Raw genomic sequence first — 21,048 nt, 5'->3', positions numbered from 1 at the left:
CTTTTTCTTATGTATTTTAGGAAAAAACCCTACTTCTTCTTTTTATAAGCTGTAAAATCTGTAAATGAAAAAAATATCAATAATATCAAATAAATTATATAATCATAATAAAAACTTTTATAAATATTTTAATTTTGAATTTGAGTGTTTTTAAATTATTAAGATATTTAAATAATATAAATATTATTTACATATCACATTTTAAATTACAATAAATTTTGATAATTTATTAAAAAAATATTAATATAAATTATTTTAATTGATATAAAATAATAATTTTATATATACAACACATATTTCATATATTTTATTTTAAAATATCTACAGCCTACCCCTTACAAATACAACAAATTTAACTACAGCAAAAGTCTCTGCAGAAAAAGTCTACAGTAACAACTTTGCAGCTACAACCGATTTATCTACAGCTAAACATCTACGGCTAAATTTTTAAAGCCACAGTCGAACCAATCATTATTAACTCTCTTTTTTTGCTAAAAAAAATGTGTGTAATATATTCACCAGACCTTTGTATAAATCGTACTAATTACTAATAATTAAATTTATGTGTTATGACATACAAAAAATAAACTTCATATAAACATTTTGGTGAATCAGCTAGATAAGGATTTGTCTTACCTCCAAGTATCGAGAGGGTGGGTAGAGATGGTTTTCCCCATTCAGTTCGAGATGGCTTAGAAGACGGGACAACCGGTGGTTTTAAATGCGATTTGGAACATGTTAAAGAAGTAGAGTTTTTTTGTAGTTGGATTTATCTTCTTTTTTTTTAAATGATTTTTCACTTCTGATTAGGTAGGTGGAAGATGGAGCTTATTGTGGAAGATATTTGATTCTAATTTGATGCTAAGGAGATCTGTATATTGGAAAAAGATATTCTCATAAATAAAATAGATGGACTAAATGATTCGATGGACTTAAATATTGGGTGCCAATTTTCTGCCGCTAACTACGTCCCTCAAAGGTTGGATTAATCATATAACTCTTGATACTCTATTTTAACATTATCATCACTTGACAGTTGACATGAACATCTGTAGCTACATAGCACCATACAATACTATTTGAGGAGTTACTATGGCTGAAGAGGTATGTGATATCAATTAAAATGAAGTGCTTCAAAAGAATACACTTAGCAGGAAACTTGAATTTCTTCAGTCCAAATATTAATCGTCTTGTGCCCAAAATACAGTCCGAATCCATAAAGACATGGAAGGAAACTTGAATTTCTTAAGTCCAAATATTCACAGGAGATGGAACGTTAAGAGAATCGATACAGTGCTAAAACGCTTGCCCAACTCCAGAAAACTCAATTGCTTTCGCCAAAAGTAACTGAGTGAGAGGTCGTATGGACACGTAGACAGAATCGATCTAGCCACTCACCAACCTATCCTTCAACTCTCGCATTAATAAAACCAAATCACAACTTGAAGTATGTCAAGAACCAGAAAACCAATAAAATCAAAGCACACCAAAGAATGAGACAACAACAAAAGTGCCATATAGCCTTCTTGCGTTACCTTGTTTTTCGATAGTCATGTCTGCTTCGCAAGCCTGATTTTGGCTGGTTCCTTTGGATATCTGGAAAATATTGAGATGGTTATTAATTAAGAAAAGCAAAGCAAGAAGGATGCCTCTTGATCAATACTTACAGATGAAGTAAAACAGAAAGAGCCAAGCACAAACTATAGAGACTGATTTTCAGGTAAGCCTTTTTTGTGGTCTCCAGACTGGTCTAACCATTCGAAGCTGTTGATGCAAGACTCTCGGTCGTTTTCACATATGTTCTAAACACCTAATATGTGGTAGCCTCTAAAATTTACAGATGCAGGTGTATGCAACATCTTGCGCAGCCGCTGGAACGAAAGTATTAATGAACATAGATCTTCCCCATAAACTATTTTGATTCTACTTCGAATATATATATATATATATATATATATATATATATATATATATATAATATCACCATAAAACACTCAGCCACCCTCAAATCATCAACACTCAAGCTTCCTGTGTTTGAGAAGCGCTCGTCTATAAGACAAAATAGCATCACGCGACGAATCAGCAGTTTCCACATTTGGATTCACCTGAGACATGTTCGGACTCAGTTTGCGCTAAAAAAGCCTCCACTATATCAGTCTTCTGATAAAAAGCCTCTACTATATCAGAATAACTCTGCGAGACTATGCCACTTCTGCAATAAGTGAAGAATAAACTTGGTCCTATGAAGTTGTCCTAAGTTTTAGGAAATAGTTTGTTTTCATTTACTTGCTGAATAAGTCATCCTATTTTCTAGGATCGTAGCTGTTAGTTGTTGAGGCTTTTTCGATTAAGTTGTTGCTTTCGTTTCCTATTTAAACTTATGTATTCTTTCAAGTATTAATAAGAAAACATTCAGCTTATTTACTTCTCTTGAGTATTACGTTCTAAACACAACAAGTGGTATCAGAGCTTGCTATCTTAATTGAGTAAGATTCTGTGAGATACAAAAGAGAGATCAAAATGAGTGATAAGTCCTTGAGCATTCCTAAGTTTGATGGTGACTATGAGCATTGGGCTATGCTCATGGAGAATTTGTTGAAATCAAAGGAGTGGTGGGAGCTCATCGAGACTGGAGTAACACAAACGGAGAGGAACGTGATCCTGACGGAAGCACAAAGGACAGAGATCGCAGAACAGAAGCTGAAGGACTTGAAAGTGAAGAACTATCTCTTTGCATCCATCGACAAATCGATCCTGAAGACGATTGCAAAGAAGGATACTTCTAAGGATATTTGGGAGTCCATGAAGGTGAAGTACCAAGGAAAAAAGAGGGTTCAGAGTGCTCAACTATAGAGGTTACAAAGGAGGAAAAGGTGGCAGAGGCGGCACCAGCTTCGACAAAAGTAATGTGGAGTGTTACAAATGTCACAAGTTTGGTCACTTTAAGAACGAGTGTCCTATGTGGGAGAAAGCAGCCAACTATGCCGAGTTAGAAGAGGATGTACTACTGATGGCGGCAGTAGATAAGAAGGTGGCGCTGGTGTGGTATCTGGATTCAGGCTGCTCAAACCATATGTGTGGCAACAAAGGGTGGTTTATCAATCTTGATGAAAGTTTCAGACAACAAGTGAAACTTGGCGATGATAGAAGAATGCAAGTAGAAGGAAGATGAGACTTAAGATTGGAGATTAATGGCATCGTACAAGTAATCTCTTCAGTCTACTTTGTGCCAGGATTGAGAAACAACCTTCTAAGCGTGGGTCAGCTACAACAGAAGGGCTTGAAGATTGTTATTGAAGACAACGAGTGCAGGGTCTGGCATAAACTCCAAAGAAGAATGATTATGCATTCTAAGATGTCAGTTAACCGTATGTTTGTCATCTCAGCTACGGTAAAGGAGCCTAGAGAGTGCTTGGAGGTTAATCAAGTACACAATACTGATGAGGCACCAGAGGAGACATGGCATAAGAGGTTTGGTCACCTGAGTCTCACCTGTCTGGCCACACTTGCGGAGAAGGATATGGTCGCTGGCTTGCCTACGATCACAAACACTGGAGCTGTCTGTGAAGTGTGCATGAAGGGCAAGCAGATTAGATCAAACATACCAAAGCACAGCGAGTGGAGATCAAAGAAGAACCTGGAGCTGGTACACGAGATATCTGTGGACCTATCTCGCCAATCTCAGAAAGTGGGAAGAGGTACATCATAAACTTCATTGATGATTTTAGTAGAAAGTGTTGGACATACTTTCTTGGTGAAAAATCAGAGGCATTGAGAGTTTTTAAGGAGTTTAAGGTGGCGGCTGAAAGAGAAACAGGGAGATGGTGGTATGTCTGAGAACTGATAGGGGTGGAGAGTACAACTCCAAAGCTTTCCAAGAATTCTGCGTTGAAAGTGGCATCAAAAGACAACTCACTGCGGCCTACACACCTCAGCAAAATGGAATTGCAGAGAGGAAGAACAGAAGTATCATGAATATGGTGAGGTGTATGCTGTTTGGAATGAAGGTACCACTGAGGTTTTGGACTGAAGCTACGCAGTATGCAGTTCACATCTTGAACCGGAGTCCAACGGCGATACTAGGAGAAGTCACTCCCTCCGAGAAGTGGAGCAATCACAAGCCGTCGGTAGAACATCTTAGAGTATTTGGCTGTCTAGCCTATGCTATGGTTCCATATGATAAGAGAACCAAGCTGGAGGAGAAGAGCATTATGTGTGTTATGTTCGGTGTGAGCAAGGAGTCCAAGGCGTACCGTCTCTATGATCCCACAACAAAGAAGATCATAATCAGTAAGGATGTTAAGTTCGATGAAGGAAAGTCATGGAATTGGGAAGAGGAGATTGAAGACGGTGAAGTCTTGAGAGATGTTACTGATGTAGAAGAAGAAACACAGGCCGAAGACAGAGAAGAGCCACAAGAAACTCAGCCTGATACTGGAGAAACTCAAGGTGATCAAGAAGATGCAGGAACTGATCAGGCTGATGAAGGTGAAGCTGCAGGAGCCGACCGTGGCTCAACTCACGCTGAGGAGACAACAAATGAAGAAGTTCAGCCGAGACTGAGTGGAGGTTCTGGAACAAACAGAGCTGGAAGAAACACACAAAAGCCAACGTGGATGAAAGATTATGTATGTGAAGGGTTGAGCATGATTATTGAAGAAGAAGAAGAAGAGAACGAGTTCATGGTCCTGTTCGTTGGAGATGACGATCCAGAGACATTTGAGGAAGCTGTGAGACATGAGAACTGGAGATTAGCAATGGATGTTGAGATCAAGTCAATCATTGACAACAACACTTGGGAGCTAGTAGACCTACCTGATGGAGCAAAAGTGATTGGCGTTAAATGGGTGTTTAAGACCAAATTCAACGAGAAGGGAGCCATTGACAAGTTCAAAGCCAGGCTTGTTGCTAAGGGCTTTCACCAGACACATGGAGTAGACTTTCATGAAGTCTTTGCGCCAGTTGCAAGGTGGGATACTATAAGATTGATTCTCGGCTTGGCAGCTCAACAAGGATGGAACGTTCTTCAACTTGATGTAAAGAGTGCATTCCTCCATGGAGAACTCAGTGAGGATGTCTATGTTGAAAAACCTAAAGGTTTTGAGAGCAGAGATGAGGAAGGGAAGGTGTACAAGCTAAACAAGGCACTGTATGGGCTGAGACAAGCTCCAAGAGCCTGGTACAGCAGGATTGAAGGGTATTTCATCAAAGAAGGGTTCAGGAAGTGCTATTGCGAGCACACTTTGTTTGTGAAAACAGAGAAAGAAGGTATTCTTATCATTAGTCTTTATGTTGATGATTTGATTTACACAAGCAATTCTGATGCGCTTCTGAGAGGTTTAAGAACTCCATGGAAGAAGAGTTTGCCATGACAGATCTTGGAAGAATGAAATATTTCTTAGGTGTGGAGGTGATTCAAGATGACGATGGGATTTTTATAAGTCAGAAGAAGTATGCAGAAGATGTGCTAAAGAAGTTTGGCATGGAGGAGTGTAATGCAGTGAGAAACCCAATGGTGCCTGGAAACAGAATGACTAAAGAAGGAGATGGGTCGAGTGTTGATTCTACATCATTCAAGCAGCTAGTGGGAAGTCTCAGATATTTGACAGCCACAAGACCGGACCTAATCTACTCTGTCAATCTGGTGAGCAGATACATGGAGAATCCTAGTGAGCAACACCTATCTGCCACCAAGAGAATCCTGAGGTACGTACAAGGAACTCGAGAGTTTGGTATTCAGTACAAGAGAGGTGGAGAGCCTAGTCTGGTAGGCTTTGTAGACAGTGACTATGCTGGTGATGAAGATGATAGAAAAAACACTTCGAGGTATGCTTTCATGTGGAGTGGAGGAGCAGTCTCATGGGCATCCAAGAAGCAACCGATCGTCACACTCTCCACAACTGAAGCAGAGTATGTGGCTGCAGCCTATGGAGCATGTCAGGGCGTGTGGCTGAAGAATGTTCTAAATGACATTGGGCTAGATCAAGAGCTTACTGTGTTCTGCGACAACAGCTCAGCTATCAAACTCTCAAGAAACCCGGTTCTACACGGCAGGAGTAAACACATAAGCGTAAGGTATCACTTCCTGCGTGAACTTGTTAGTGAAGGAGTGTTAAGTATGGAGTACTGTTCTACACAAGATCAGATAGCGGATATCATGACTAAGCCACTGAAACTTGATGCATTCGAGAAGCTTAGAGGGATGTTGGGCGTTGCAAAGAAAGAAGAGTAAACTGAAACATGACGGTTTCAGTTTAAGGAAGGGATTGAAGAATAAACTTGGTCGTATGAAGTTGTCCTAAGTTTTAGGAACTAGTTTGTTTTCATTTACTTGCTGAATATTTCTAGGATCGTAGCTGTTAGTTGTTGAGGCTTTTTCGATTAAGTTGTTGCTTTCGTTTCCTATTTAAACTTATGCGTATTCTTTCAAGTATTAATAAGAAAACATTCAGCTTATTTACTTCTCTTGAGTATTACGTTCTAAACACAACAATAAGAATCACTATGTTTAGCAAAATAAACAAATATTAAAATACATAAATAAAAGAAAAGAGATTATTACTTGTTACTACCTTGGAATCTTCTAAGACACTAGAGAGATTTTCTTTGAAAAAATTATATTAGAAAATAAAAAAACAATGCAAGTTAGACATCGGAGGAGGAGCAACCCTGCCTTCATACCGCATTCTATGTTTTCCTTTCAGATACTCAATTCTTCTCAAAAGTGCTCTCCGGAAACAATAACCACAACATCAACACGATGATACATGTTTTTCTCTTTCATGTGCAAAAATCAAGCTCACGGGCAATGAAGAAAACCGAACCTCGTAGTTCAAGGAACTTGTCTCTCATAGAGATAACTCAGCTACTTTGATAAAGCTGAACTTACATTGTAGTCTCTGTGTCCACCAAGCTAGGATTAGTTGTCTTCTTCATCTTAAAGTCTTATTTGTTCACCGGAACACAAAGACTCCATCCTCATCTTCCTTAACTCTGCAGTAATTACTGAAACTTATACAACTCAGAAAATCTCAGAATTTTTAAATGTTTGATTCATTCCTCAAGGCTTGGGAACTCAAATCCTTGAACAAACTAAAGGGCGATAACGAACAGAAATTTAACTCGGTTTGATATCAAAAATCTCGAAACTTTAGAACGAAATTGGGATAATAATTGATATTAAAGCCCTAAATTAGATCGAATCGCATATCCAATTTAGTTATGAAAACAATCAAGAAGTAAGAGAGAGGGAAAAAAGAGGAAGCACCCTCAATTTTCCAGGGAAGAAGTAGAATCCGATATATTTTAAGGAAGCCGACTGACTTGGAAGCAATCAAACAAAGCAGGAGGTTAGAATACTATGATTGATTTTCGTAGTATATACAGCTAAGGAGAGAGGTGGAGAGGATAATGAAGCAAGTCAAACGTTTATGTTATTAGAGGTTCAATTTATGGCTTAGATAGACTGGGAAGAAACGTAGAAAACTGGCGGAGGTGAGAAAGAGGAAAAGACGATGTTTATGAGTTTTGCTCGGTTTATTTTGGATTGGGCTTTTTGGGCCAAATTTTACATCTTACGGATCAAGGAAACAAAACAGTCCATCCCCCACGTGGCGTGGATAAAAAACGGCTCCCCATTGGACAATTTTCTTAGCCTACGTGGACAGGCTATATGATGCTCTTATTATCTTTTATTTATTGTATTGTATTGTATGATGTAAAGTAGGCTGCGACATGAGTGGTTAATAATTGTACGCGTTACACAACATATGTTAAGTAAGGGAGAGTTCATTCCTCATGGAATAGTATAGATTATGAAATGAAATCCAAGACAAAAATATTGTTATATTACCCATATAATAAATTAAATGAACTACCAATGACTTACCATATAATAAACAATAAGCATGCTAAATAATAGAGTATTAACTCTAGAAAAATTCTGTGAAAAATACTTTGATTAATATAATTAAATGACTTATCATATAATAAATTAAATGAATTATCAAATAATATAATTTTAAATGACTTACCATATAATAATGTTAATTCATCAGTTTATATTAATAGATGAATTAAATAAAAAATTTCTTGATTAAAATACGTTTAAATAACTTAGCATACAATTTTTATGTTTTAAATATATAATTTTTAATCATTTCTAAAAGTGATAATGCATATATGATATCACATTATCATTAAAAATGATTGGAATTTTTTAGAATTATATATTTGAGTGTTTTGCATTCATTTGACACATTTTTATACTATATATATAGTGAATGAGTGAATTTAATTAATATTATTAAGTTTAGATTAATTAGTTTTCTAAAATCTATGATTTATTTTATTCACTACTAATATAAACATAATAAAAATCGTTTTTATAATTGCTTATATAGTACCATATGTATTTATATGCATCTTATCAATTTATATAATGTAATCTAAATATTTAATTATTTCTATAAATAAATTATGTTAATTCATCTATATTTAAGATGCTTAATTGTATGTTTGGAAACATAAATTAGATTAGGTAATTCTATAAAATGTTTCCTTTTATAAATTTTAATTAAATAAATGAAAAATGAAAAGTATCAACCAATCAAATTATAACAATTAATTGGAGAGCTCTTCTATGAGCGACACGTCAGCATAAATCACTAAATTGACTTCTCAATTAATATATAGGAAGATAAGATTATTGGTTTTTTATATAAAAAGAGGTCGAGTTCTAAAAGCTTGATGTATCACTCAAGTAAAATGACAAATGCAATCAGTCGTCAAAGCTACCATTTACTTCTTAAAAACTCTTTTTGATCTCTAAAGATAGCAAAACCAGAGGTCAAAATTACACATCTACTTTAACAGATCTAGATCTAAAAGTTACAGATCTGAATCTTAATAACCAAATGTTCAAGAGGACAACTTGATAAAGAAGTAAAAAAGGAAGAAAAAAGATGATGAAAGCAAGCAAAAATTTACCAAATGCTAAGGACACTTTGGTAATATTTTTTTTTTGTTATAACTGCCGGTAAGGATAATTTCGACCAGAAAAATATTCTGATAATTTCTTAATAATATGAGTCATTCTAGTAATAACACAATTAATTTGTGTCATTTTAGTACACTTCTCTTATTTATTTAACAATGTTTCGTATCAAGTTATTAAGCTCTTCTTGTTTACAAATACTTCCATGTTTCTTCAAAACAAAACAACAACAAAAAAAACTAAAAGACAATTGCATAACAAAGATGCCTTCATAAATTCTGGAAGAGAGCATCTTCAAAACCGACCATCGAGAAACTCAGATTTGAAAGTGGAATGAGTGGGGAAGTGCTTAGATAGTATTTCGTATAATTCCACCAATAAGTCCGGGTACATCCCACTGAAAAACTCCAGAACGGATTCTTCAGTTCGTCCCATGATTACCTAAAACAACAACAAAGATAATTAATACATGAAATATAAAATTAATTGGTAGAAATGTACACAAATACAAACCTGCATATCTCATTTGTTTTCAGTGATGGAAAACCCAACAGTTGATCTAAGTATATGTCACCATCGATGAGACTGCATAAGCCTAAATTACCAAGTGATACGCTAATCATAGGATCGATGATCCTAAGATTACAGTGTAAAACTGATTTAAAGAATTCATCTGAAAACCCTATCAACTAAGAACTGAACCTTATCAACTAAGAACTAAATCCTAAATGGAAAGGTAAACTCTAATACAATGTAAACCCCATAATTCTATAAACTAAACATAAACTAATCACTAAACAATCCATGTGAATATAAACCGCAATTTCCCTTAATATAAACTAAACCCTATGAACTAATCAATAAGCCATAAAGTCAAATATGAAATCTATGCTTTCAAAAACTAAAACTTATCCAATAATCACCAAAAAAATACACACAAATATAAACCCTCATCCAAGTATCAAATAGAAAAATATTATATACAAGTATGAATTTGTAAGATACATAAGGTGGTATTAAAACGTCCAATATAGAACACGAGTGCTAATAAAATTAATTTCCATTCTATATATGTCAGATTACATAGAAACAAGAAATATATACTTTAACAAAATATCCGTGTTATATAGAAGCTAATGTGTGCTTGATATAATATAATGAACAAACATCACATAGAAGGTATGGGACCCCATCTTCAAGACTCTCTCAAACAGTGACACATTCAACATAGCCAGGTCATCATCTTCTAATGTACTCTTGATCACCTCAATCCAACGGAAGTTGAAATAGTTGTTCACATTTTTCTTTTCAGTTGGTTCAAATCTTGTCTCAAACAATCCACTTGGAAAACTTAAATCATCCATGCCAAACCTGAAAAAGGAAGGTCATACCAGCAACAATTAGTATAAAGAGTCTATTGTATTGTATGTAGAAAATAACTTTTTTTATGGCAAACATCAAATTTGTTGATAAAGAATTGTAATGTACATACACTCTTCGCATGCTATTCCATTTCACATAGAATCGTGTGAACCTACAATTTATTATATTCCATCTCATATAGAACTTCCTAATAGATCTTAGTCGATGTCCAGATCACGAAACTTATGTGCTGTTCCATTTCGAATAGAATAGGCCTAACAAATCGTTGATAAAGAATTGTAAAGTACATATGTTGCAGATCATGCTATTTCATCTCAAATAAAACATTCCTAATAGATCGCATGCTATGTCGAGAAAAAGAAAAACTTATGTTCCATTTCATTTCATATAGAATAGGCTTAACAGATCTCATGATATGTCCAGACGAAGAAAACCTAAGTATTGCAGACGCTATTCCATACGACAAACTATATTACTACACTATATACTATGTATCTCTGCAAAAAACACAGTTCAAATCTACGAAGGAGTAAGAACAACCAGGGAAACCATAACCCTAGCTAAATTGTGGCACTTCATAGCCGGAAAGCAAATTCAAGATTCAACGGCAACGAGTTTGTAGATTTTACAATTATAATATCCTAGTTCCGACTATAGCCGAAATAGAAAAGAGAACAACATCATATGAAGAGAATCAAAGGTAAATACACTAGAGCTTACCGTGTGTTAAGAGATCTGATAAGAATCGAGGGTGTGAAGTCGAATAGGCACGAATTGTTACTTGTCGCCGCTGCAACTTTACCGCCGTCGTGTGGCCTTTGATTTCAGAAGCAGAGAAGAACACGAAGGTTAGGAAGAGAGGTAAAAAGGAAGATGTGAAAGCAATTAAGCCACGAGTTACATTTTACATATAATAATTAAGATTTTTAATTATTTTTTGGCTGCATGTTTCACCGGTTGGAGAAAGGGACAATACCGTATTATTATAGGAAAATAACACCGTGTCTATAAATGTTAGGGAAATTGGTTAAACATTGAATTAGATGTTTTATACAGCCCAATTTCCCTATTTTAAAACAAAATATACTTAATATTTACAAATTTATAAATTATACTATAAAAATTTAGGTATATATTCAGTTTTTGGTTTGGTTCCAATTTTATTATGGTTCGGCTCGGGTTGGATTCCAGTTTATTTGGTTCTAAAGATATAGAATCCCCAGAGGTATTTGGTAGAATCCAAATAAGAACCAAACCTCTATATTCAGTTCGGTTCTTCGGTTCCGGGTAAACGTGCCAGGCCTATTTGAATTATTATTTAAACCGAACTGAAGTATGGTACGGATACGATTTGGGGATAAACCAAACCGGTTCTAGGGTAATTAAAATACTGTACGTAGATGCAAAAGAAAAGGAGAGACGTAGCAAGTTAGGTCGTTTGCAAAAAACAGAAACTATCAGCCTCTCACCTAACAGCTTCTCTCTACCTTCACCCACGTGTCTTCTTCGCGAAAGACATGGCCTTATTGTATGGTTGCGTCAAAGAAACATGCATTCTCCATTGAAAACGAAGACGAAGTTAGTAATAATCTCACACTCATATCATCAGAGCCAATAGAGAGAGAGATCTGAAAAGATGAAGGCGGAGAAGAGTCCGATTCAGACCGTGATGTCGTGGATTCGCCGGCAGCCACCGAAGGTAAAGGCGTTTCTTTGTGTGGTTACGGCAATGACGATCCTCGTCTTCCTCAGGGTCATTGTACACGAGCACGACAACCTTTTCATCGCTTCCGAGGCTGTCCATGCCGTTGGGATCTCCGTTCTTATCTACAAACTCACCAAGGAGAAGACATGCGCTGGTATAATTCAAAGCTTTTGAGTCTTTGTAATGATCGAATCGTCTGATGACGTTTTGATGATATGTCATCATCAACAGGGATATCTCTCAAGACGCAGGAGCTAACGGCTTTGTTTCTGGCCGTGAGATTGTATTGTAGCTTTGTAATGGAGTTTGATCTTCACACGTTACTTGATTCTGCTACGTTGGCGACGACTCTTTGGGTCATCTATATGATCCGGTTCAACCTTAGACCGACGTATATGGAAGACAAAGATAACTTTGCCATCTACTACGTTGTATGTTATACCACCAAACTCGTTTTAGGCTTTCTTTGTTTTGACTCTATGCATGAGACTGATTTTGTTGTGATAACTCAAGTTACACATAGATATCTTGAGAGAGCTTCCTCATCACATTTAAAACTTGTTTAGTTGTATTAAAACAGTAGTCTAAGAGAATCTTGTTCATTGATAGGAGGAGTAATAATATTATTTTATCATTAGAATCTCGACATTGTAATATGTGTTTTTGAGAATTTTTTGTTTGTTTGCTTTTCAGGTAGTCCCATGTGCTGTTATGTCTTTGCTCATTCATCCATCTACACGTCACCACATCATAAACAGGCTCTTTTGGGCCTTCTGTGTTTATCTTGAAGCTGTTTCAGTTCTTCCTCAATTAAGAGTCATGCAGAACACTAAGGTATATATATTGTTCACTTTTAACAAAACAAATACATGTTCTGTCTGAATCATCCTCAAAGTTTGATGTCTTATTGTCAGATCGTGGAACCATTCACAGCACATTACGTATTTGCTTTGGGAATCGCTAGGTTCTTGAGTTGTGCACACTGGATCCTTCAGGTTCTTATGTTACACATAATATATATACTCTTCGTTATTTTATCGTTTTATACATCTTCTGAATTAACGATTTGAGACGCGTGTAGGTGTTGGATACGAGAGGGAGGTTACTGACTGCATTAGGGTATGGACTATGGCCTTTAATGGTCCTTCTCTCTGAAATCATACAAACTTTTATCCTTGCAGATTTTTGCTATTACTATGTTCAGAGGTAAAAACGTCCTTCTTTCATATATATATGTAACCAATGTATATTATAGAAACTATTGTTGAAAGAGTTTTAAATGTCTAAGGATTTGGAACCTTTTGTTGTTCTTGTGGTCAGTTTAATGGGTGGACAACTCGTTCTGCGTCTTCCTTCTGGTGTGGTGTAAGGAGCTTTGTGAAACGGATTGCTTGAGCTTGTACGGATGTTTAAACTTTTAATTTTATTAGAGACTTTGTGAGATGTAATTTAAAAATTTTGCTAGCAAAGAAGTTTGGCTAGAATTAGTACTTTTTACAATAATGGCAATTCTGATCTTGTTGTGACTCGGTCCACTCGGAGATCATGGACGCAAACGGATCATCCAAAAATAAGATGAAAAACGCCGTGTTGTTCTCTAACATTCATGGAAGACAGCACCAAGTGTGAGGTCGGTTTTGATTGATTGAATATAGAAAGTGTTCCTCAAATTTTTGCTAGCGTAACGTGCAGAGACTGTGAACACCGTTTATCGGCTGAGAGGTTCGTTAATCCCCATGACATATCTGCTAGAATTAATTTTGCAAATGTTAATTAACCGAGCTCTCTTATCTCCTCTTCATTATCAAACACGTTATAGTATTTTTACGGGAAGATACACTGATACACATGGAATTAATTTCATCAACCTTGTGTCACACTGATACACATGGAATTAATTTCATCAACCTTGTTTCACGTATACACGCAGACAAGGCATTAGTAAGTGGATACATTATGCTACGAAATATAACATCAAATATTTAACAATTTATACATATGATAAAACGTTAAAACGTGAAATTGTTGTTGATACACGAGCACATGAAGAAAAACGCCCGAGTTATCTAGAATAACAAAAGAAGAAGAAAAAGAGGACATGATCACATCACTTCTTTTAAGTTTTGACTACACGTAAAAACATTCGCGATCATGTACAATCTGGTCATCACGTTCTTTGTGAGACATATTATCAGTCGATGACTTATTGAAAAAGTCAATGCAATCTGAGATAGCTTCACTGTAGTGAGAATGAGAGGAGTAGTACGAATTACTGCACGATATCTTCGGTGTCTCTAGCCTCTCGCCGCCACTCCGGGAGTCGGTGGTTTTGTGACGACGTACGGTGGCAGAGGAAGAAGAGGAGGGAACGATGAAGATGATCTTCATGAGAATCTTGCGGAATTTGCTGAAGAGCTTCATGGATGAAGAAAATCCTATGAAGGTCTTGTTGTTGTGGTTATGATGCTGATGATGATTAAATGGTTCGTTTATATGAATGGTGAAGGAGTGTGAGTGTGTATCAGGAAGAGTTCTCTGAGATGGCTTCTGCATAGTTTGGTGTATATTATAAAGTTTCTTATCTCTGCCTTGCATATGTTTTGCTTTTTTTTTTTGCATATGTTATGTTTGATTTGTGAATTTATGCTCGTATATATCGACATATATATATATACATACACATAGCAAGGGGTTGTTAATTTTTTCCTTTTTTTAAATGATTGATTCCTTTTTCGGTTTTTCCTTTTAGATGTTAAAAAAGGTTTTCGACTACTAAAATACTGAAATTTGAAGGATTAATATAAACGTAACTGAAACAATTAGCTGAGAGATTAATGTATGATATGTTGCATGTGAACAAATCATTTGTATGGGCTTCCTTTGTCCTCTGCAAAGTGAACTCCTTTTTTATTAAACTCGGATATGGATAATATATACATGGATGGATTAATCAGCTAACATCTTCTGGATGCATTTCTTATTTTATAATTACTTTGAGACCAACACAAGAGTTTAATTTTATAATTACTTTGAGACCAACACAAGAGAGTTTAACTAAATTGTGTAAAATTTGACTCAACTGTATTAAACTTATATTTTTGATGTAGCTTATCTTATCACATAGGAGTATGTTGAAATTTATTTTCATGAGACCGAGCTTTCGTTCACACTAAAGAAACATGATACTGATTGATTAGCGGTTAATCATGAGCTGATTATATATGTAATTAGGGCAAAATTAAAAGCGGCAGTACTAGTAAGTAATAATCAGGTGTTGAAATAGTTTGTGGTCCTGCATCATGTACACTTTGTCTTTGACCTAATTTTATTTAGTCACGGAGATTTGGGACCAGTCAGAAAATTAACCTCAGAATAACTAAAAAGTCATTGTTCAGAGAACGAAACAGGAGTTCCATTTTTAAATTGAGTTATGTTTTTGCAAAGAGGAGAAGAGGCTTTTGGTGAAATGATTAATGGCTGAGGGGTTGTAACTTAATTTATACTTGTTGGTATAGTTAACTTAAGACAGTTATGATTATGTCTTCTACTTTAAGATTAAGCAACACCTAGATAATCAAAATTAAGGCCAATTATTTTATCATTCCTATCATTATTACGACTGAGTAATTCAATTAAAGAAGAATATTTAAATAAGACTAATTATAATGGTTTAATGGTGCATGAACTAGAGACCTTATTTGGATTGCTCAAAAAATAGCTGATGACAGCGCAATGCATTTCTATTAGGCTAAAAAGGTTATAAGATATTCGTGGTTGGTCTATTTAAGTCTATATGGTGGCCATGCTTCGCGGTTGGTCTATTTAAGCCCATAGCCCATAGGTGACTAAAACCTTCGATGCAAAATAAACATACAAATAAAACTATAGAGCGACAGAGTCTATGGTTTAAAATCCGGCAAGAACAAAACATATATTTTCAATAGTCTTTTTTCTTTGCAATTACTTTTAGAATGATATTTATATAATTGATGCACATTATTTTTTAATTATTTTGCCCTGTTTTCAGAGACCAGCGTACCTTAACATAACATCAAAATTCTCATTAGGTTTTACTTTTTACTTTAAGACAATCTGCAAGTGATCTCAATTATCTGAAATCATTCAAACAAATGTTTTTAAGGTGAGTTTCTAAGAATAAAAGAAATAGAAATAATCAAAAAAGAAGAGAAAGAATAGAGAAGAATTCTAATATTAGAACTTTTTAGAACCTCACTACAACTCCATATGACATTTATAAACAACAGATTGGTTAAATTTTTATTTTACAATTAACTTTTAATTATCTAAATATAACTCATTAAAATATTAATAGTTTTTTTTGTCTCACAATGATATTTACATCAATCCGAACAAGAGAACCCCGATTGTTTCTAGTCACAAAATAATATTGGTAATTTTAAGAAGTTTGTAAAATTCATTGTAAATAAAAGACTATTCATTGCAGAAGTTGAAACAATATATACAGAATCTCATTACAATGACGATGATGTTCATGATCTCGCTAGCTTATTTAGAGACCGTTAACTTGACAAGAACAATGATCAAAAGCATAGTCATCACCACCATTTCACTTGCACATTTTTGTCAAAGGTTAAAAAGAAAAATATAATATTATTTGTTAGTGGAGGCGGAAGAGATGCTGAGAACTCCGGCCCACACTTGCTTCCTCACCTTTGCTCTCTGCGGCTGACTAGCAAACGAGCCACCACTTCCACCACCTCCACCGCCATTACCGCCGCCGCTCTTGTCTCCAGCTCCAGTTGTTGTTGATGAAGATTGGCTCGGGTCACTCATGTTTTTAATTATTGTTTTGTCTTCTTGGAGTCGTCGGTGCTAAGAGTGCTCATACAACAACAAAAGAAAAGAACTGAAAGTGGATAATTATAGTCAGGGTTGAGAGGTGAATCTTTTTTCTACCTCTACTCTCATGATTTACAATAATGTTTTTATTTGTAAAATGCTAATGCATTGGCATGGTTAAAATGTATCAACCAATAAGAAAAAATCAGTCCTGACGTTAGAATCACTTTAATAACAAATTGACAGTACTATTATAGTTTTGGTTGATCTTATCTTCGAGATGGAATCTAACGGTGAGGAAGGGAAAACCATTTGTTATTATGCTGCCGCCATAACCTACCACTGATCTCCATTATTGAGGCCTTCACTCCTCAGCATGACGCATGCAATATGACGTTGTTGATTAAACTTTTTTTTTTTGAAGAAGCATTAGATTAATTTCTTATTGATGAAAACCAGTGGGAATAACATATTATGATATATTGATTTTATTCACCTAACTGGAGAAATTGCCAACAGATCCGCTGTAGCACACTGGTTAATTTCAATTGTAAGTCAATTGCGAATCCGGGTTCAAAACCCGGTAGCGGAATACATTTTTTGGATTAAAACCAGGGGCTGAGTTTTGACATCTGTTTCTTACTTTTCGTGTTTCTAGATATGAAGAATGGACACACCATGCATAAGAGATCGAATGCAAGAAAGAAAGAAAGAAAAAACGGTATCATCACAATGAAGCTAAAGAACCGTCAAAATTGATGACATTAATTGCACAAGAAGTAACATACTAACATGTTTGTTCTTGGTATAGATATTACCCTTGGGCTGAGATTTTTGTGTTTGATTATAGAGCTACAAACTCAGTGAATCCTTGTCTCTCCGTAGTTCACTGCTAATTGGTGGTAGATCACTGCCATATCTCTAGCTTTGGTCCTTAGCTCAAAGAAGTTGCTGTCAGTTTGATTTCAGCATATCATTTCAACCAAATCGACCATTCTCAATGAAGTTGATTCCGTGACGAAAAAGGCCATTGGAGAAGGGCAGAGTTTTGATCTTCCTATCTTCAAATTGTTGAAATACAGGTTATATAAATTTTAGTGGAAAAGATGTACAACAGATCTGTTGTAGCACAACGGTTAATTTCAAATCTGATGAAATCCGGGTTTAAAGCCCCGCAGTGGAATATATTTTTTCGGTTTTTCGGTAATCAAAATTTCTAAATACGAAAAGTTAAATCGGAGAGTAGTCTCAAGTCTGAGCAATTTACATTAACTTAACAGACGAATGATTCCAGTTTTTTTCCAATAAAATCGATTATTCTTGTTTAGGTTGACTTCGTGAGGAAAAAGAGACCACATTAAAGACCAGACCGAGTTTTGAACTCGTGTGTTTCCTTCTCTATTATTCCTTTAGCGTGTCCCCGTTGAACGAGCTTTTCTCAGACTCCCACGTGTGACCCTTAGTGTTTCCTCCATTATTGTCTCCCTGATTGTCTCTTTCGAAGATGACGCTCGCTTAATCGCAGACGCTGGTAAAGCAGCAACAGTCTCTGACGCTTTATCTACCTCTGTAGTCGATGATGGCTGTGCTGGATCAGCGTTTGGTTTAGGGGCGGTTGAAGGTGATGATGGTGGAGGAAGAGGAGTGAGTTTGGTTTGTGATGCGCTTGGTTTTGCTTCCTTGGTTTCTATTTGCTGTTGTTGTTGCTGCAGCTGCTTACGAGGAGGTATAATAGGCTTTACCGGTACAGGTTCTTTGGTTAGAAGCTGTGGTTTCTTGGGTTGTGGACGCGCTTGAGGACTAGAACCTGCTTGGCTGGCCGCCTTGAGATCCGGTTGCTTCTGTTCCGCTTCTTCTGGTGGAGTCTGCTTCTTTTCCTAAAAAAAATCAGAATCAAGGGAAATTCAAAAATATCATCACCATTGTACAAACAGAAACCTATTGTGGCTTCATAAGGCTTTTTGGTAGGTGCATATATTACCTTGGGTTGAGGTTTTGGTGTTGATTGTAGAGCTACAAACTGCAGGATATCAGTGACTCTTGTCTGTCCATAGCAGACCGCTTTTCGGCAGTATATCACCGCCATATCTCCAGCTCTGGTCCTTAGCTCAACTAAGTTGCGGTCGATTTCATTCTCGTGCTTTGCAACATATGGTCTAAAGAAAGAATCATAAACGTATGTCGTTCCCTGTGGAAAGAAAGGATAAAGTGTAGTAAGATAAAAACTCCAATGAATCAGACATATACTTGCACTGCTCTCTTTTGGTTAGCCCTTAAAAAGTTTACTTACTCTGGTCTTAGGGAACCAAAGATATATGAAAAACGCCAGCTTTGCCTCGCTGTACAGTGGTACCCTTGATGAAAACAGGACAGAAACAACATAAGTATATATACACATCTGAAAGTATTTTGATATCAATAACACCAACCAGGACGCGAAAGTATCCCCAACTCTTTCAAAAACGGTCAAAGCAGCCACGAGAATCCTGCAAGAAGTTTAAAAAAGCAAGATAAGACTTTAACAAAAGAAAGAGGAATCTCAAGAAAGGACCGATGAGAAAAGGCAATGACAAACCAATATTGGCACCAGAAACGAAGCTGCTGAATCTCAGGCTTATTCTTCTCAACTGCCTTATAGCATTCATAAGCAGGATACGCATATCCAAACACCATTCTGCCAACAAAACCAAAAACTCAATAACAAATTCATAATATTCTCTGATCAAGTAGTATACTTTGGAATGTCTATCAAAAGATGAGAGTCATACACAAGTCCTCTGGTTAGAAACGATCCAATCATTGTGCTCACCTGACAAAAATAAACAAGAGAAAAAATGATGATCCAAACTTAACAGACACAAAAAAAAAAAAAAATCCCTAAAAACTAATGTGAAGTACTGACAATAATAAAGAGGCCAAGTATACTATTCCAACTAATAAGGAGCAATACTTGTAACAAAGCAGAATCAATCAATGAACCAATGTGGCTCATCAAACCAACTGAATCACAAGAAACCACTTGAAATCTACTCGTAAACCGTGAGATTAGTGTCGGCAGTGGCGAAATTTCAAGAATGCGGTAGGTAAAGCAGAGTAAAGAGCTAATTTAACTTCTTCGATTTGTTCATGTAACATCAGATTCCTCCGGCGAGTATGGAATCGAAGTTTACAAATCTTAGATAAGATGCACAAATTTGAAATTAATTTCTAAATCAACCGACGAGAAACCTCAATAGCGCATCTGATTACAAGGAACTAAGACTAGATACGAGCTCAGCTCGATCGCTATGGATGAAAACAATCTCAATCAATACGAACATGAGGAATCGATACCTCCTGAGAAACGCTTTCGGGAAGTTAAAACGAGTACGCAATCGAATCTTAGAAACTTCGAGGGAACAGATTTTTGAAACGTCGGCGGAAGGAACGTGTTTGTCGGCGTAATGCGGCCGGCGACCGTTACGCAGTCGGCGGCGAGAGCACGAGAGCGGGGAAAGAGACAAAAATCTGAAAATAGTAATGACGGGGAAATAAATAAAAATAATTGAATATTTATTGAGCTCTAGCTTTACTGAAATGCCAGCGGTTGATTTTTAAATTCGACTCACCTTGGAAGAGGTTAAATAATCTTCTGTGGTTAGATCTAGTGTACACTACGATTTCTATAGGGTAATATCTTGGGATTTTAAACGGACGGTTTAGGATGTATGATATGGGACAAACAATGGGTGTAAGCTACTCACATTGTACCTTATTGCCTCAACTCTTAAACTTATGATCCCAAGCTTTTCTTGTGAATGCTTTGTTTGATCTTTTTTATACTTTTATTAACTTTGATCATCATTTATTTTCATTTGATTCTGTTGATCTTCCTAATGTGACGGTTTATGTTGTTTTCTAAAATAATTTATTTGTTTATAAAATTTATGACAAAAATGGGTTTCAATGTAATTGGATTACATGCATCATTTTCTAAAATAATAATATATCATATTTATGTATATTTTAGATTTCTACACATATCAATAAAATATAGTGAATTTGAGTTATAAATGCATAGTTTTATAGGATTGTCTATTTCCTATTATTATAAACCTATAAGAGTTTAAGAAATGCAATTAGTGTTTTAAAATTTACAATTCAT

The 21,048-nt window shown here is 35.8% G+C and overlaps 4 protein-coding genes across 5 annotated transcripts; 1 reads left to right on the top strand and 3 right to left on the bottom strand.

Annotated features, from left to right (window-relative positions):
- Positions 1–11,858: 11,858 nt before the first annotated feature.
- On the top strand, positions 11,859–13,609 carry LOC106433169 (ER lumen protein-retaining receptor erd-2.2). Its single transcript, XM_013874011.3, has 6 exons — positions 11,859–12,237; positions 12,315–12,514; positions 12,777–12,917; positions 12,998–13,078; positions 13,165–13,289; positions 13,404–13,609. Exons 1-6 carry the CDS (start codon positions 12,015–12,017, stop codon positions 13,450–13,452), a joined length of 819 nt encoding a protein of 272 aa, XP_013729465.1. The 5' UTR covers positions 11,859–12,014; the 3' UTR covers positions 13,453–13,609.
- A 180-nt stretch (positions 13,610–13,789) lies between these two features.
- On the bottom strand, positions 13,790–16,298 carry LOC106433174. The gene has a single exon (XM_048766474.1). The coding sequence runs from the start codon at positions 14,700–14,702 to the stop codon at positions 14,211–14,213; it is 492 nt and encodes a 163-aa protein (XP_048622431.1). The 5' UTR covers positions 14,703–16,298; the 3' UTR covers positions 13,790–14,210.
- A 219-nt stretch (positions 16,299–16,517) lies between these two features.
- On the bottom strand, positions 16,518–17,969 carry LOC106433156 (zinc finger SWIM domain-containing protein 8 homolog). Its single transcript, XM_013873999.3, has one exon. The coding sequence runs from the start codon at positions 16,896–16,898 to the stop codon at positions 16,716–16,718; it is 183 nt and encodes a 60-aa protein (XP_013729453.1). The 5' UTR covers positions 16,899–17,969; the 3' UTR covers positions 16,518–16,715.
- A 178-nt stretch (positions 17,970–18,147) lies between these two features.
- LOC106433155 (HVA22-like protein h) lies at positions 18,148–20,481 on the bottom strand. Of its 2 annotated transcripts, XM_013873998.3 has the most exons (7): positions 20,238–20,480; positions 19,673–19,713; positions 19,480–19,578; positions 19,334–19,390; positions 19,195–19,258; positions 18,886–19,092; positions 18,148–18,781 (listed from the first exon to the last, which is right to left on the bottom strand). In XM_013873998.3, exons 2-7 carry the CDS (start codon positions 19,702–19,704, stop codon positions 18,314–18,316), a joined length of 927 nt encoding a protein of 308 aa, XP_013729452.1. In that variant the 5' UTR covers positions 19,705–19,713; positions 20,238–20,480; the 3' UTR covers positions 18,148–18,313. The 2 variants fall into 2 exon arrangements, with proteins under 2 accessions (XP_013729452.1, XP_048622430.1); XM_048766473.1 differs by having other exon boundaries at positions 19,195–19,390; positions 20,238–20,481.
- Between the last annotated feature and the right edge of the window lie 567 nt (positions 20,482–21,048).

Source organism: Brassica napus, chromosome C8 (assembly GCF_020379485.1).
Source record: "Brassica napus cultivar Da-Ae chromosome C8, Da-Ae, whole genome shotgun sequence".
In the NCBI taxonomy this organism is placed as follows: domain Eukaryota; kingdom Viridiplantae; phylum Streptophyta; class Magnoliopsida; order Brassicales; family Brassicaceae; genus Brassica; species Brassica napus.
This window is presented reverse-complemented; position numbering and strand designations above follow the sequence as displayed.